The 20,092-nt window shown below is 27.4% G+C and overlaps 1 protein-coding gene across 2 annotated transcripts in view; it reads right to left on the bottom strand.

The window, feature by feature from the left end:
- Window positions 1-20,092, bottom strand: part of LOC112639474 (lysosomal aspartic protease-like) — a 31,243-nt gene that overhangs the window by 8,728 nt on the left and 2,423 nt on the right. The window contains exons 3-8 of one of the 2 annotated variants that reach the window (XM_025413511.1): window positions 4,372-4,490; window positions 4,010-4,230; window positions 2,985-3,110; window positions 2,786-2,921; window positions 2,473-2,565; window positions 2,365-2,393 (exon numbers count right to left, since the gene is read on the bottom strand). In XM_025413511.1, coding sequence (XP_025269296.1) covers window positions 2,365-2,393; window positions 2,473-2,565; window positions 2,786-2,921; window positions 2,985-3,110; window positions 4,010-4,230; window positions 4,372-4,490 — 724 coding nt within the window. Of the gene's footprint in view, window positions 1-1,374; window positions 2,394-2,472; window positions 2,566-2,785; window positions 2,922-2,984; window positions 3,111-4,009; window positions 4,231-4,371; window positions 4,491-20,092 lie in introns of those variants that run through there. The other variant, XM_025413510.1, reaches the window with a different exon arrangement.

The following is a 20,092-nucleotide window of genomic DNA, read 5'->3' as shown; positions in this document are numbered from 1 at the left end:
ATAATCATTAATTTCAGAAATTTTGCTGTGAACAGTTTGTTATGTTAAATTTCGGATAATGTTAATATGAATATTTTAATTCAAGATAATATACAAAACTAAAAATCTATACTATATATACATTTCTTTTCTATATTATGCAAATTTTAGGAAAATGCAATCAAATTTTGTGAAGGAAATAATACATCTCCAATAAGGAAACGTGTTCTTTTATTAAAAATTTTATTAAAAGTAAGTGATTAATAAATCGAAATAATATTGCAATAATGAGAAACGTCATTATAATCATAATTTCAATTACATTATAAAAATAAACTTATAATAAAATAAACATGTTATAAGATAAAAAAATTTTAATACGTTTTCATTATTTCTCTTTATCAAGTTCATCCTGATTTAAAAAAGTTGATAGTGACCGAATATTGGTATTATTCAAACATTTAGTATGTATACATAAATATATATTACATATATTACGATTAAAATTCATGAATAATAATAGCCTAATAGTGCAATATTTATATTCAATTTATAATCAAATTATTTCAGACAAATATAGAAAATAATAATCGGTCGATAATAATTAATTTTTCACGCTATTAATATTCAACCATAGTATGAAAAGTCATGATATCCGAATATGAAATCAGTTCTTAGGAACTCTTTAACAAAGCTTATTTTATTCAAAAAAATCGAAAGGCGCTACTGAATCGCGTGCTAATTGCATTAATTGCGAAATTTTCGTGGCATTTATTAACCAAGAACAAAGAAAATGTCAGATTTTTCTCTAAACTTTTCACGCAATCGATTTATGCAAGAATTTGAATTAAAAGAAGACACCGAGATATTATTTTTAATTATGACAGCGAAACATATTATCGCACTTTTATCTCCGCAATATCTAGGGATTAATAGGATATAGTAAATTGTAATCAGGAAAACGCACTTGCCGTGTAAACAACATCGTTAAGGTGCAATTTCATTGACGCTAAAAAGTAGCATCAATGAAAAGGCCGCTTTATGCATTTAAGGTCACATGACGGAATGCATAATACAGATAAAATCAAGTCGATAAGTCGATGATTTGATGCGGATCGGAAATATTTTAAATCGCAGCGAGATTATCTTAAAGCGGTGACGACAAGTTGTTCTCTTACTGAATGGAAGCATATTAATTCTTGTTCACGTACGAAGATGTAAGGAGTGAAATGGGAAAACTTTTGCAATTCTGGGTCCATAAAAATACTTTATTTACGGGAGAGCTTCAAGATTAATTTTATTAGATTCAATGATAACCTTTCATTTTTAATTCTTATTAAATCGAGCAAGGAGAAAATGATTTTTATAACATTGTCATAAAATTAAAAACTTTTATTGCTCATCGCATTGAATAACCTTTTATTTAGGATTTATCAACGTTTTATGAATGTAATCACATTTACATAGGTTTTGGATTTCAGAAAATCGAATGTGATCACGACAAGATAGATTGATTTTAGAAAAATCAACATTTATTATACCGATACGTAATGTAAACACACGATACAATGCATTAACTTGACTTTGGATTTCCGCGTGAATCAGCACCACTGCTACGAAAAAACGAATCATATTTTTGAAATTTCTGGTAAATTTCTTTCTGTACGTTGCAACATAAAAAGAAGAAATTGTACTCGGCTACTAGAGCCATTTATCGACATTTGGTGACTATTATATATACAATCGCGCGCATTCGAAACATATCCATGTTATCGATCCATCCTATCGATCAATCAAACTTAAAAATATATTATTTAAATATTTTTTTTCATAATTAAACCAAATTGTATTAAAATAAATTATTAAACGTGCGCGTGATTAAGAATAATAATGGAAAAAAAATAATCATTTCGAAAAAGTAAATTGATTATATCGACTAGACGGCCATGCAACAATGGACTTAGCAGATGACACTGTTCCCAAAAATTCGCACATTCTAATTAGCAATAAGCTCATGTCAGCCACTTTCAAGATAAAGTATTGCTGTTAAAAATTAGGACACAATTATGCACGTATTACGCAAAAATTTACATTGATAATATTTAAACTTTGTCAGTTGGCGATTAAAAATGATTAAATTTTTTTTTGCTATTGAAAACTAAGCAAATTATTTAAAAATTGATGATAAAGTATACAATAAAAGGTAATGAAAATGGCAATGAAAAATTTTCTATACATTTTGATGAATTCTATACGTTTTTCGACAAAGCAAATCCCACTCGGTCTCTCTCCATATCAAACTCGGTGTAGTAGCGCCCCATAAATGGCATGCCCAGAATCCATTTTTCTTTGCTGTCATATGTTGGGTCGTGTTTCCAGAAGACGGTTAAACATTTACTTTCATTATCTGGATCCTGAGCAAAATTAAATACACAATATAAACTTCTCTTATACTTATTTAAATAATTTAAATAATTTTCTTATAACACTCACCCGAATGGTGTAATCTTTACCGGTAAGATTGAAGGCCTCACCACCCAAATTAAACTTGATTGTAGGCAATTTGGAAATTCTATTGCAATTCACCTTTGAATGAAACATAATATCAAGTTAATAATTAATCATATATAATGAATATATTAAGTATTTCGGAAACAAGGACTAATGTCAGTGTTCCATAGAAGTTTATATTTTACTGGAACGTACCTAATATTTATTTTTGTATCGTTATTATCAACTTTTAATTATTTTTGTTATCGAAGGCTACGTGCTTGAAAGATATGACTACTTGAAAGATATTACTTACTCTTCCCCGTTTACTAGTTCTAATAAATCGATTAATAAATGAAATATCCTTTTCTGGTCCAATTATTCTCCAAATACTTGTATCAATGATAGCTTGGCAGTATCTCTTGCACCAAGTAACCATATTTATTTCGATACTACAAAGCGTAACGTAAACAATTTGTTGAAACATGATTAATATAATTTAAAGTATAACGTACCTATCTATGGTAATTTCCCACACTCCTTTGATACTAACAGGAACATATGTAAAATTCCCTTCGTAATAAGCAGGATCGGAACCACCGAATGTCAATTTACCACCTAAATTTGCTGAGTTAGGGTCTCTGCAAATTGTATTTTTTATATCGCAATATGTATGTATGTGATAATTAAGATAAATTATAAATTATATTTAATGTGTAAATATAAATATTACTTTAATATAAAAAATAATACTATATAGAAATTATGATACTATGTATAAATAATAAATTTAATTTATATTAATTTTAAAATAAGTATAAAATAAATATAAATATACATACAAATAGGGGAGCCTGTGTGATCCTGCACGCTGCGTCACTGAAACTCGCCGAAGTGAAGATTAAGCGTGGCGCGGATTCGGGTCCACACAGGTCCCAGTGAGAAAGTAAGGATAGTAGAAGTGGATGGAGGCGATAGACGGTATAAAGGAGGACCAGCCGGAGAAAAGAGGGAAGAGAGAATAGAGGAGACGGGAACGTGGAAGAAAGGGAAAGAAGAAGTGAAAGAAGAAAGGAGGAGGGGGAAGGCGGGGGAGAGAAGAAAGAGAGGAGAAGGAAAAAGAAGTTTTTAAGAAAAGAGATCGAGAGAACGATGGAGAGGACATATGGAGGAAATTTGAAGAGAGGAAGAAGAAAGTGAGAAGGAAAAAAGAGAAAGGGAGATAGAGCGAGAAGGGAAGGAGAGAGGAGGAAGGAGATGGAGAAGAGGAGAAAAAGAAAGAAGAATGTAGTGTGGAAAAAGGAGTAGGAAAAAACGGCGATGCGTTAGTAGATATGGGTGTTAGTTGTGATATGTTAAAGGCGGCGGCAATTGCGTGAGAGATATGGTTATGTTAGGTAGAGTTATGTAATTGTATGTTGAAGATTGTAATCCCAAGGGGAACAATAAAGTTTACCATTTACATACAAATAGAACTCCATGTTTATTAAATATTCTTTTCTATAGATATAAGTTGTTCATAAGTAAAGAAGATATTTACCTGTTTAGATAAAAACTGAAAATGCGTGATGATAGTCCTTGTTGAATCATGTTACCAAAGACAGGCGTTACTGCATCATCATATAAATTGGAAGGTATTAGGCCTAAGATACCATCAAATCTTCGGTTATCAAATATATTTATATGCGAAGTAAAATTATTTACGTTTGATACGTCTACCACTTCTGCAAATGTTTGATTCTCGATATGGAAGTTGGCAACCTATGATAAAGTTGGTAATGATATAATACTACATCGTCATTGCCTCGCAAACAAGAGAACATAATTACTTAAAAAATGTTTAATCTACTCTTATGATTTTATTTCTAACTAAATTGGATTGATTGTTTAATATTGACTTACATTCACTGTATCAGTAGATAGGAATCCATGTACCGTGTAATCGAAGTATTCTATATCAATCTGAGTATTATTTGGTATATATGTGTAGGAATACATACCATTATATTTAAAACGTCCTACTGTGAAGCATATTTAATCTTAATAATCTTAATTTAATATCGAAAATTAACAATATTAAAGAGAGATTAAAAATATATATAGAGATATTGTCTTCTTAATCTATATCAAATATGCAATATTTATTTACAAATAACGCTATATTTTGTACATGTGAATGTATTTGCCGAATTAATTTATAAATTATTTTTGTTTATCATTGCTTGCATCTTTAGAAAGTAAAACTGATAAATTATTTAATAATTTATACATTTCCAAATTCCAAAGTTTGCCATTGTAATATTTTACATTATAATATTAAAAATTACTATAAAATTAAGTAAATGTACGAGGGTAGTTCGAAAAGTTCTCGGCCTGGCAAAGAAAACACATGATTTCCAGCAAAAATCTTTTTTATTTTTCAACATAGTCCCCTTTCAACTCAATACATTTAGACAACGATGTTCTAATTTTTTTATACCTCAGTATAATACGATTTGCTTAAGCCTCCAAAATAAGCATCCGTCTCAGCGATGACCTCCGCATTTGACGTGAATTTTTTTCCAGCAAGCCATTTTTTCATATTCGGAAACAAAAAGAAGTCACTGGGAGCTAAATCTGGCGAGTACGGTGCGTGTGGTAACAATTCGAAACGCAATTCATGGAGCTTTGCAACTGCAATTGAAGACGTGTGAGCGGGTGCATTGTCGTGATGGAAAAGCACTTTTTTCTTTGCCAAATGAGGACGTTTGGTTTTAATAGCATCGTTCAATTGCTCCAGCAATGCTGCATAATATTCCCCATTGATGGTTTTGCCTTTTTCTAGATAATCTATGAACACCACACCTTGCGAATCCCAAAAAACAGTCGCCATGACTTTTCCGGCTGATGGAACTGTTTTTGCCTTCTTTGGAGCACTTCCACCCGCTTCCACCCATTGTTTTGATTGTTGTTTCGTCTCTGGCGTGTAATGGTGAATCCATGTTTCATCGACAGTGATAAATCGTCGCAGAAATTCGGTTGAATTGCGTTTAAACAAGTCCAAGCACTCTTGAGAAATGTTCGTTCGAATGCGTTTCTGATCGACCGTTAACAAACGCGGCACCCATCGCGCTGAGAGCTTTCTCATATGCAAATGTTCATGTAAGATATTGTGAACACGATCTATTGAGATGTTTGCAATGTTAGAAAGCTCACGCACTTTTACTCGTCGATCATTTAACACGCTATCGTGGATTTTTTGAATGATTTCCTCATTCGTGGCGGTTTTCGGGCGACCCGAACGTTCATCGTCAAAGATGGATGAACGGCCACGTTTAAATTCAGCAGCCCATTTCTTCACTGTTGAAAATGATGGAGAAGAGTCTCCCAAAGTGGAATCCAGCTCGTTTTTTATTTCTGTTGCCGTTAATCCTTTTAAAACAAAATATTTTATGACTGCGCGATATTCAATTTTATCCATTTTTGGAGAAGTATCAAATCTTGTCTGTTTTACTCGAGCACAGTAAACAAACTAGCGAACGAATCTGTCTGAAACTGTGCGGTACCCTCTGAGGATTAAACTTGAGAAAATCATAGCCATTTGATATTCTTAGCGACATTTCTATATTAGGCCGAGAACTTTTCGAACTACCCTCGTATATGTATCTGTATTATATATTCAACTTTTTAAAATATCCCAAGATTATACTTGAAAAATATAATTGTTGATAGAATATATATATATATATATATATATATATATATGTATATATATGTTAAACGTTTACAACGGGGACATAATTTCAGGCGAATGAATGTTTTGGGGACTTTTGTATACTTTAGGGTCAAGACTCAAAGTATCCATATATCAAATGTATGATTTGGGAACATTATGTGTATATATTAAATGCATAATTTGAGCCCTATATAATTCACCGATAGATGGCACTATTAGTACTATAATGATACACGGAGAGAGACCTCAAATTATACTTTATATATGTAAAATAAAATTTTCATTTATATTTAGAGGATATCGATTTAAACAATTTAAATTTCTTAAACTTTTTGATAAACAAATTTTGAAACATTAATTTATGGCTTCAAACTATGCATTTTATATATATTACGACCTTAAAGTACGCAACTTGCATACTTTAAGATCGTAATATGTATAAAATGCATAGTTTGAAGCCATAAATTATATAGTTTGAAGAATGCATAAATTGTATCATTAAATTTTAAACAAGAGTGTTTTGTGCAAGAAATTTTAAAAGAAATCATTAAATCGATTATTATTTATTTTGTAGGCAATATATAACACATACACTTGAGAGATAATGAATTTTGTATATTTTATATTTTATTTGGGCAATGTATAATATATTAATTGAAATCACAGTCTCGTTTACTTTTGAAACATTCTAGTATATTCTCTCACTATCAGTGAGATACATAACAATATAGTTTTATTAAAAACTGAAAATAATGTCATATTCATAATATTACTTTAATCGTAAAAGTTTTATTAATTTATTAAGATTATTTTCAAAAGAAAATGAAAAATATTAAAATTTTTATTTTTATTATAAGATATCACGTGTATGTGTATTACTTCTTACGATATTCGGCCTTTAGCACGCACCTGGAGTGAGAAAAACGCATCAACATATAAATGTGGACGGAACATTGTATTAAACAAATACGCACTCGCTGCAGAGAGAGAGAGAGAGAGGGGCCTATATTGTCCCTTTTACTAACATCTTCTTGATAACTTTTTTTTATATCGATGAAAATTACCAATGAGATGTTACATGTGCCTTCTATGTATCATATATCTCTCTCTCTACAGCTGGCGCGTGTTTGCCTATCGCGATGTTCAGTCTATTTTATATGTGATGCGTTTTTCTCACTCCAAGTGCGTGCTAGAGGCCGAATATTGTAAGAAGCAGTCGTCTAGCGTTCGCTTTATTCAGTTAGGACGAAAAGAATAAGTTTCATTATTTTGATTACGCAATGCTTCGAAGCATCTCTAGCGTTTCCCAGATCGCAGTCAATAATGTCAGATTCTAGTCGCTGATATAATAGCATTCGGTATCATGACGCACACAAGCACGTACGTGTGCGCTCGAGACTTTGGGCAACATCGGCCAGTAAAAGGTTGTCTCCCCTTCTCGAGTTGTACGTAGCTATGCAAATCCCGAAATCTCGAACAGATGAATTGGCGATGAGACGTGCAATGTTTACTATAAATCTTTATCTTATAAACTACTATACAGCGTGTCCCAAAAGTATGGACACACCTGATTTTCTTGGAAAATAAGCGTGCTAGAAAAAAACGTCAATAACAAAAGTTTCGGGAAATCAAACGGTGCATCTAAGAGTGACCTTGAGTTTGACCTTGAGCTTGACCTTCAAGGTTATTTGAAGGTCAAAGTGTTTTTTTTTTAATGGGAACCTCTATTTTTGATTGTATATTCTTATAGCTGACCTCGAGAGCTTTCCAAAATACTATAATATAATATTTTTCCCTCAAGCATTTATCGAGTTATGAGGCTTCAAATCATTTCTTAATTTTACATAAACCGTAAAATATCTTGTAAAATATTCACTTTTCGATTATTTTACCTTAATACTTTTATGTACAAAATAATGAGAGGAATCAATTGGTGTAAAGAAAACATACAGTTGTTTTTAAGAAAAAATATGGAATTGTTAATTGCAAATTACATATTTTTTCTTAAAAACAACTATATGTTTTCTTTACATCAATTGATTCCTCTCATTATTTTACACAAGATATTTTACGGTTTATGTAAAATTAAGAAATGATTTGAAGCCTCATAACTCGATAAATGCTTGAGGGAAAAATATTATATTATAGTGTTTTGGAAAGCTCTCGAGGTCAGCTATAAGAATATACAATCAAAAATAGGGGTTCCCATTAAAAAAAAACACTTTGACCTTCAAATAACCTTGAAGGTCAAGCTCAAGGTCAAACTCAAGGTCACTCTTAGATGCACCGTTTGATTTCCCGAAACTTTTGTTATTGACGTTTTTTTCTAGCACGCTTATTTTCCAAGAAAATCAGGTGTGTCCATACTTTTGGGACACGCTGTATATTGTACAACATAGTAATATATGCAAAAATAAGTTTTACCTAAATAAATAGATTTGATTTGATAACAAAAAGTTAAAAATAAATATAACTCTTAGATAATTAATTTTTAATTAAATAATAATTTAAAATAATTATTATTAATCAAAAGAATGAATATTTACGTTTTAATATATTATACTTTTAAATATGAAATTCTACCCTTAATTTAGCTAACGTGAACGTTTTTTTTAAATAAATGTCTTATTAAAATAGTTTTAAAAATTGTTTGACAAAAATGAAATAAAAGTAAGATTAAAATAGTTTCTTTTTAATCAGATCAATATTCTCATTATTTTATTTTATAAATGTATGACGTACATATTGTTTGATGGAAATCGTAAGAAGATGATAGGTAGATGATGATGTAGTAGATGATGGTAGGTTTTATATTTCCCTCTTCCATCAAGATGGAAATATAAAAAATTGTTATTAATTCAATATTATTACTTTATATACATATATGTATGTACATATTATATGTATATATATGTATAAAATCATATAGATAATCATTTTACACGCTTATATTTTTTATAAGCGTGTTTTTGATGTCTTTTATAGGCATGGTGTTCTTTACAAATAGAATTACTTTTTAAGAGAAGGAACCTGTACGTGTGTGTGTGCTATAGCAATAACATTTGCAACAATTTACAATGTAGTCTTAAAATATTTTATCTTTTTTTAAGCAGCAGTAACATATAATTTGCCCGCCGATAAGAAATAAATGCTTTTCATTAATTTTCATGTTTATAGTTATTTCGCCTCTCATTTTCAACGCTGATTTTATTGAATTAAGAAGTGGCATTAACATATGTTAAAGAGAGTTTATTGCAATTTTTTTCAGATTTTAAGTCAGTTAAAATCCAAACTGTCTTCTTTGGATGTGCATTTGAATTAGGAAGTAAACAGTATATTTCTCAAAGTGGAATATTTATATTATTTGACAATTAGCGCTGCAAAAGATTCCTTTCACATATCATTAAAATTTAATTTTGATATTTTGTTTTTTTTCCAAAGTTAAATCTGCTGTAATATAAGCCATTATTTTTTTAAGAATTCTTCTTCATCGAAGCTATCCAGAATTCCCGTAATAAAAAAAAAAATATTTAATATATAATAATATTTCTCTATAATCGATAAAGATATAGATAGTCCAAAAACTTGTAATTTTATCAAACCACAAATCATTTGTAATGGACAATCTTTTATGTATTTTTTGTGTAGTTAGATAAAATTGTAAACAATTATTTCGCGAATAGTTATAATATATATTTTGTATTCACCTAATCTTCCATCGTTACATTATTAAGATACTCCTCAGATTCTGATCTGACAATGAGTGCTGTTCAGTTCCTAATTCAAGTGTACATCGGAAGAAAAACATTTTGGATTTTAATTAATTGATTTAAAATCTAAAAAAGAACGCAACAAACTCCCTTCAACATGTATTAATGCTACTTCGATAAAATCAGCGTTGAATATGAGAAGCGAAACAGTTATAAACATGAAAATTAATGAAAAACATTTATTTATTATGTCGGCGGGCAAATTATACGTTACTGCTATTATAAAAAAAGATAAAATATAAAAAGCTAAAATATTTTATATTGATAAAAATATTTTAAGGCTACATGTTGCAAATGTTATTAATACAGCATACAAAAAAAAGTCCCTTCTTTTAAAAAATAATAAATTCTGTCTATAAAACACTATGCCTATAAAAGATGCTCAAAACCTCGTTTATATAAGATATAAGCATATAAAGAGATTATTTATACGATTAAATATATGTATGTTTACATGATATGTATACATGTATATGTATGTGTGTACGTAAGGTAATAACGTTGAATTAATAACAATTTTTTTATATTTTCTTTTTAATAGAAGAGATTATCATCTTTTTGAGTTTTCCGTCGAACAACATGTGTATCGTACATTTATAAAATAAAATGATGAGAGAATGTTGATCTAATTGAAAACAAATTATTTTAATCTTGCTTTTATTTTATTTTTGTTGGACAATTTTTAAATATATTTCAATAAGACATAAAAAAAGCATTAGCTAGACTAAGAGTACGATTTTATATTTAAAAATATATTTAATATGCTAAAAAGAAATTATTCATTCTTTTAATTAATTATTATTTTCAATTATTTAATTCATATTTAAAATATATTTTATTTCAATTTTAAATATTTTATTATAAAATCAAATCTATTTATTTGTGTAAAAATTATTTTTGCATATGTTACTATGTTGTACAATATATAGTAGTTTATAAGAGAAAGATTAATAGTAAATATTTCACGTCGCATCGCCAATTCGCCAGTTCGAGATTTCGAATCTCGCATACAACTCGAGAAAGAAAAAGACAAAAGATGTGTTTTTCCACTGGCCGACGATGCCCGAAATCTCGAGCGCATGAGTATGTACACGCTTGTGAAACATGATACCGCATGCTACCGGATCCGAAATCTGGCATCATTGTGCGCCGTAGCCTCAGTTTCACGAGCTGTGTGAAGTTAGCCCCCCCACTACTTGAAATTAAAAAATGACCATTATCATTCGATTGGTGGTCGTTTGGTAGTATTTGGTAGTCCATTCCCGATGATTGGTAGCAAAAATTATAGTTAATAATACGAAAAAAAATATATCGGTGTGAAGTTAGCCCCTCCTTTCATAAAATTCAACTTTCCAGACTGCACAAGTAATAATAAATACATGCATTCGTTTGGTGGTCGCTTAATGACGTTTGGTAGTCCATTTCCAATGATTGGTAGTCAAAACTATAATAAATAATACGAAAAGGAAGCATGCGCGCGTGAAGTTAGCCCCTCCTTTTATAACATTCGGCTTTCCAGGCTGCATAAGTAATAATAGTTACATGCATTCGTTTGGTGGTCGCTTAATGACGTTTGGTAGTCCATTCCCGATGATTGGTAGCCAAAATTATATTTAATAATACGAAAAAGAAGCATGCGCGCGTGAAATATTAGCTCCTTCTTTCATAAAATTTGTCTTTCCTGCATAAGTAACAATAACTGTAAGCATTTGTTTAGTAACTATGCGTCTCAAATTTCGTCTACTTCTAATTTCAAAAAGTTTTATCATGCTTTCTCTGTAATAAATAAAAAGTTTTGTGCGCGCGCGCGCGCGCGCGTGTGTGTGTGTATGCATGCATGTGTATGTAAAATTTGTTATTCATTTTTTGGTTATTATGGACTACATTTTATTTGATATTTATATATTTTTATTTATATGCATAATATAGATATATATATAATATTTTATTTAATATAGATATATTTTTGATATAAATATATGTTATTAAATATATGTAGATATATAGTTATAATATATAAATATATAATTTATATATATATATATATATATATATATTGTATATATATATATATATATATATATATATATGTATGTATATATGTATATCATATATGTTTATTTTTAACTTATTACATATATTGCTCCATGCGGTTCTATTTTATGTTCTTCATTACAAGATTGCACTGAGTTCGTTAGATCATTATACACATTCCAAGTGCCATGTATTCTTCTTACATATGCAATGTAATGTAGATTAGTATATGCTATTATACCCGCCAATCTAAAAATTTAATATAAAGCTATGAATCATCAATGTATTGTGAATGAGCGTGAAAAGAATTTATATAGCCACATCTTAAAAAAAATTAAGCTGAAATTATGTTTGCTGAAAACAATGTAAATAAGTATAAAAATGTGAAAAACACAGAAGAATATATTTTTAAATTATAAAATAAATACATTTAAGTATATAAATAATTTTCATATATTTAATATTTTTTATATAAAACAATGGAAGTAATTAGTTTAACTAGAAAAAAAGAAAACATGAAGTTTTATTTAAAAACGTGCAATTGTGCAGGCATATTATTAAACAACCACCAAACGAATGCTTACAGTTATTGTTACTTATGCAGGAAAGACAAATTTTATGAAAGAAGGAGCTAATATTTCACGCGCGCATGCTTCTTTTTCGTATTATTAAATATAATTTTGGCTACCAATCATCGGGAATGGACTACCAAACGTCATTAAGCGACCACCAAACGAATGCATGTAACTATTATTACTTATGCAGCCTGGAAAGCCGAATGTTATAAAAGGAGGGGCTAACTTCACGCGCGCATGCTTCCTTTTCGTATTATTTATTATAGTTTTGACTACCAATCATTGGAAATGGACTACCAAACGTCATTAAGCGACCACCAAACGAATGCATGTATTTATTATTACTTGTGCAGTCTGGAAAGTTGAATTTTATGAAAGGAGGGGCTAACTTCACACCGATATATTTTTTTTCGTATTATTAACTATAATTTTTGCTACCAATCATCGGGAATGGACTACCAAATACTACCAAACGACCACCAATCGAATGATAATGGTCATTTTTTAATTTCAAGTAGTGGGGGGGCTAACTTCACACAGCTAGTTTCACGAGCATGTCCAAACCAGTGGCACTGTGACGTTATATACGTGCGGAAGAAAAATCTGTCCTAAATATCTATCTATACTTGCTTATTAATGTAAAAGTATAAAAATCACACAAATATATGGTCTCAAATAATCATTTTTATTAGATTATTATTACTTATGGTATTCGTTTTATGTATTCGTTTTATGTTGTAAAAATAAGATATAACCTAACCTAGTATAATGAAAACTTTTAGATGAAATAGAAGGAGCTAAGTTAGATATTAATAAATTTTTATATACGTTTTTGTATAAAATATTTAATTATTTTTCTTAATGACGAAAAAATAAATTTAAAATATTAGGCAATAGAATAGATAATGTATATACATAATAATTCTTGCTATTACAAAAACTCTTGCTATTACAAGATCCTTTCAATTACATTGTGGTAATGTATTACAGCAAGATTGTAATCTTGTTATAATGTTGTTACAGTGTTAAAAGATTCTGTGCTATCTGCTTACATTATTCTATTAAATATTTAAAATTTAGTTTTCCATCATGTGAGAAAAACAATTATACACATAGTACAAAATCATATATAAACATATTGAAATATATTGGTTTGAAATTAATATTATTTGGTAATAAACTTAATAATGGAACAAATATAACAATTAATAATAACAATTTATTATTAAATTTTCTAATAACATTTATTATAAAGATTTCTTAATAGTATATATTTTTATATTGAATTATTAGTAAATCATAAATTTTTAATTGATGTTTTGATTTTATTTGTTTCATATTTTTTTAAATATCTAATATTTATTACATGATAATTGCTTATTGTTTAAATTATTATATGTTTATAAAGATGTTATTATAACATGATATTATTTCTCATTGAGATTATTGTTTAAGTTAAATATAATATGGTATATAAATAGATTAAAATTATATATTTATATATTCATCGATAATTGATCATTAATTTTGAAAGAATACTTTTACTAAATATTAAAATACCACAATATTTTTAGAAAGTAATTACACATTATCAGAAAAAGAAAATATTTTAAAGTGTTTTTCTTATGTTTATTTATTGTTTCTTATTTGATTTTTTTAAAATGAATTTTTAATATTAATTACTTAAATGTTTATTTCTATTTTTTATAAATATTGATATATAATTGAAAAATAGTTTTATTTCAGAAATAATGTATTCTTTAGTAAAGTTTGATAGTGGGGAACATTATGTGTTACCATCAAAACGGGTTAAAATTATCCAAGAAAAAAAACTGTGTTATTAAATACAAAAATGGAGCAAAATATAGCGGTTTGTTTATATAGACATTTCTGGGTATGCAAAAGGAGAAAATATTATATATTATGTTAAAATATAAGTTTATATAATAAATTATAATTTTATTTAATGTACATTATAAACATTTGTTTTAAAAAATTTATTATTATTCTTTAATGTTATATTTTATTATTTTAAATTTTTCTTATTTTATATATATTTTGATAATATATTAACTTTAGTAAAATATAATTAAAATATTTCAATAATTTTAATTATTATTAGCAAATTTAGTTGGATGCACTAGTATGTATCATTGGTAGTGCATATTAAAGACTATCGTGTACAAATTTACAATAAATAACATAAATCATAAGTAAATCTATCAATAAAATAATTAATACTACAATTTGTTATTATAATTGTTATTCGTATTGAATAACAGTAATAATTCGTTTTAATTATTTTATTATTTTAATTACTTATATTTTGTAAATTTGTATGACAATCTTTATATGGACTAATGCATGCAACTCATTCTCGTTATTTTATTTACTTTATAATTCTTGTACATGATATTAACGTTTTTAGAATCAGAAAACAAATTTAAAAAACTCCAAGAAAAAATGGAATTTGAATCGTTTCGAAATCAAGTCAAGAGGAGAAAATCTCATCACTATGTTACTAAAGAAAAAGATACAGTACAATTAATATCTTCCTCTACACCGATTAATAATAAAATTATTAATAATAAAATATTGCATGATTCTGATATTGAATTATCAAGCATATTAAATAATGAACAATATGATACTACTGATAATCAAGCTATTAAAACTATAGAAAAGAGCGCAACAAAGAATAATATAATTGAGAATAATACATCTGAAAGCTCAGTACCTAGTGGTGTTACAGATATTTTAAATGCTATTGGTGATGATTGGATGACATTTTCAATTGAGAATAAACATGATGATAATGATTCTCATCTTAATAACAACAATTATAATAATCATGACAACCAAGAAAGTAGTAATAAATGTAAGGACAGCTCTGAGTTAGTGAAAGACTCAAATTATTCTCTAACTCAAATTAATATCAATAATACAAACATTTTAAATGTTTTCGAGGATGATGGGATGACATCTTCAATTGAAAATGAATATAATAACAATGATCTTAATAATAATAATGATAATAATTATGACAATCAAGAAAGTAGTAATATATGTAATCCTAGTGACGAATTAGCAAAAGATCCAAATTATTCTTTAAACAGCGACGAATTAATAGAAAAACGAGATTACTCTCTAAATCAAAATAGTACCAATAGTACTAATAATACCAATGGAACTTCACAATCTCATTCAAATGAAGATTCATCAAAAAATTCCTCTCTCCATAATATACCACCTCTTGATATTCGTAATGTACAAATTCCATATTCAAAAGACTCTTCTCCGGAAAGAAGAACAATTAAAAAATATTTTTGTCCATATTGCAAAAAGTTACAGACAAAATTTGCTCGACATCTTGAATTAAAACATAAAACAGAAACTGATGTTCAGAAGTTTATACATATTAAAAAAGGAACCCATGAACGAGCAAAAATTATAGCAGCTATCCGTAATCATGGTAGTTTATTACATAATACACATCATGAACTAAATACAGGTGTACTTATAACAGTTAGACAGCGTCAGGCTAAATATAAAAAAACTGCAGACGATTATATTTGTTGCACGAATTGTAAAGGTTTTTATTCAAAACTTACAATACGTCTTCACTATAGTAAATGTAAAACAATACATAAGAAAGGTGTGCGTGAAATTATTGTTATGGGTAAACGATTGACAGGATATATTCATATCGCCGCTAATGAAATTCTTCGTAAAATTATATTCCCTGTTTTAAGAGATGACGCAGTTACAAGATGTATTAAATATGATGAATTATTAATAATATTTGGCAATAAACTTTGTGAAAGATATACAAATAATCATCAACATGATATGATAAGAGCGCACTTAAGATTGTTGGGACGTTATAAGCTCGCTATTCAAAGTATTAATAAAGAAATTGATGATTTTCAATTGATTTTTCAACCTCAACATTTTAATACAGCTGTCAACGCACTTAGAATTGTTGCTAAATGGGATACAACTATAATGTGGTTTAAAACACCTGCGGTTGCTAATGCACTCACTACTTTATTAAAAAAATGTGCTGCTACACTACAAGCTGAGTGTATAAAAAAACAAGATTATAAAAAAAAACAGGCTATTGATGATTTTCTTATTTTATGGCATGAAGAAGTTCCAACTTTAATAAATAAAAAAGCTATTGAAGATCAAATAAAATATAAGAGACAAAAACAAATTATTCTTCCATCAAAACAAGACATTAAATTACTATACAATTACTTGGAAAAACAATGTAAAGCTTCTCTCCATATTTTAGAAAAGAATTTTGATTTATCAGCGTGGAAAACCTTAACTAAATGTACGTTAATATTAGTTCAAATATTTAATCGCAGAAGAGCAGGCGAAATCGAAAGACTTACAATAGCAGATTATAAAAATCAAGAAATTTTAGACAAAAATGTAAATCCAGATCTTTACGAAAAATTATCTGAAGAATCTCGACAGTATGCTAAAAAATTTGCACGAATAACTATTCGCGGCAAGTTAGGTAGAACTGTACCTGTTTTACTTAATATAATTATAATAAAATCTATAGATACAATTCTTAAATATCGAAAAAAAGCTGGAATAAAGTCTAATAATGAATACATCTTTAGCGTCCCAAATGCAAATAAATTAAAAAAGAAATATTTAAGAGCCTGTCCTCTTATAAGAAAATTTTCTCACGAATGTGGTGCAACCATTCCATCTTCTTTACGCGGAACTACTCTTCGAAAACAAATTGCTACATATACTGCAATGTTGAATATTGAAGATGCCCAAGTTGATAATCTCGCTAATTTTATGGGACATGCTAAAGAAATACACAAAAGTATTTATCGAATGCCGATTCCTATAAAAGAAATGACAGATGTATCTCGGTTATTGGAAGCTGCAATGGGAACTGATTTAGATGACAATGATAATGAAGATTGTGACAATGTCTCTGATACTGACAGTGTATCGCAAATAAGCAACAACTCCGAAGAGATCGCGCAAACAAATAATTATATTCCAGATTTCGATAATGATAATTTTGATGACAACACTATACAGCATTCTTCTGATAATCACACTACAAATAATTCACATTCTAAACATCATAATAGTGAGTCTTTTGCTTTTCCTTATACAATTTTCATTTATATTATATATATTTAGTAGGTTTTATGTGTTATATATTTCATATTAATTTTTCTAATTTCAAAATACTTATTTTTTATTTATAACAAATTAAATATCGATTCATATTTTCATTTTATTTAGATTTTCAATTTGAGAACACAAAATATAATGAAGAAAAAGAACAAATAAGTCCTAAACGTCGTAGTAGTAAGTTTTATTATATGCATTTATATTATAGAATTTTATTTCATTTTTGTAATTTTTTAAAATATATTTCTTACTTTAAGTTTTTATTATATTAATTTTTTAATTTAATTTAATTTAGCTTCTCCATATGGAAAAAAAAACGTATTAGGTGGAATGAAGAAGAAAAACAAACAATTTCTAAACATTTTGGCAACATTTTTGAATTATCAAAATTGCCATCTCTTCAAGAATGCCAAAATGTAATTAATAAATATAAAATTTTAAGAAAGAGACAACCACAACAAGTGAAAACATGGATTGATAATCAACGAAGAGCTGAAAATCGTCATAAAGCATATCAAATTTCAAAAAGATAGAAATAATCTTATATTTGCGTCCTGTTACTTATTATATTTCGTTATTAATATCATTTTTTCATTATTTTTATACTTTTTTTCTTTTATTTTTTTCTAATAAAACTTTAAACTTTTAAAACTTTAAAACTTTAAAACTTTTTTCTCTCATTCTTTCTCTCTCTCTCTCTCTCTCTCTCTCTCTCTCTCTCTTTCCCCCCCCCTCTCTCTCGCTATTTCTCTATTATTTCTATTTTATGTTCTTCCGCTCTTCCATACTTACTCTTCTTAAAATTTTCTTTTGTATTTCCTTTTGTGTTTATTTTTGCTTTTACATCTTTTTATGAAATTTTCTTTCCCTTTATTTTTATTTTCCAATTTTCCAATTTTGCATATTTATTTATTTTATTTATCTACTCAAAATTATATCTATTCTAACATCTGATTAATTCATTATAAAATGTACTCAAATTATATTAATTTTAAGAAAACTTCAAAAATATAATTATTAAATAGTTTATTAATAAGAAAATAATATGCATACTCAGAGAAAAGTTTTTACTTAATAATTAATTTTACGTATATTTAAACTAAATAAAATATTTTCACATTAAATATAAAAATATTTTAAGTGCAAAAATTTATTTTTATACAAGCAAATTTGTTGTTATATTTTTATAACATTACAATCTAACAGCATGAAATTTACATATTGTTTTATATGGTATATTGTAACATGTTTTTGCAACATTTTGCTTCAATACTGAACATTTTACATATTATATTATTTTATAATGTTATATACATTAGGTATTATACATTAGAATATTAAAAGTTTGTTTCATTTTTAATTATTTGTAAAAAAAATTTTAATTTTTTATTTATGAAGATGCTACTAACTTTTATTTATAAAACTGCAATATTTGATGTAATATTGATAAATTTTTTTTCATAATTAAATATATTTTTATTTTAAAAATTTATAATACAACGAATAATTTCGCAGCGTTAGTTTAATGATATACGTAACACTTATGTGTATTATTTAAATTTAAGTTTCAATCATTTGTATTTCTTATAATGCTTTCCTATATAATTTAAATACAAGATACTGAATAAAGGTACTACAAACAGTTTTATTATTATTTTTTCTTACAACTTCATTAACCTTTGATCTGTAAATAAAAAAAAAATTCAAAATTTTATTTGTTCTAATCGAAGAAGATACTTAAAATATATTTTTATTTAAAGTGAAATTAAGCATTAATTAATTAATTGCTATTTGTAATATAATATTAAACTAAAAATATAAAGACAACTTTAATAGTGTAGAAAGAAAAGCTCTTAAAATATATAGTTATTATATACAAAATTTAAACGCATGCTTTAAGAACAAGGTAAAAATTTTGTATATGCAAAATATATCATTCAAGAGTTCTTTCCGAAGTATTTATACTGTACAGGTTATACATATATATATATATATATATATATATATATATATATATATAATAAATAAATACTTCAGGGACAGTTCTCGAATTATACAATTCATATATACAATAGAAATTTTTACATTTAAGGTCTTCCTTATAATAAACGCATACTTTGAAGACTATTATATTATATTATAGATTTGAGGGGATACTATTGTATTTTATATTATAATAAATGAATACCCATATTTCGGAGAGAGTTGTTTATATAATTCGCATATATGATGAAAATATTTACATTGTCTCTAAAATATTTGTTTAAATTGACATTTTTCTGATAGCAATCGCATACTTAGAAGATTATATACAGAATGTTTGATAAAGATTGGACCAACGCTCATGAGTGGGT

The sequence above is a fragment of the Camponotus floridanus genome, unplaced genomic scaffold (genome assembly GCF_003227725.1).
Source record: "Camponotus floridanus strain SB8 unplaced genomic scaffold, Cflo_v7.5 scaffold67, whole genome shotgun sequence".
Taxonomy (NCBI): Eukaryota; Metazoa; Arthropoda; class Insecta; order Hymenoptera; family Formicidae; genus Camponotus; species Camponotus floridanus.
This window is presented reverse-complemented; position numbering and strand designations above follow the sequence as displayed.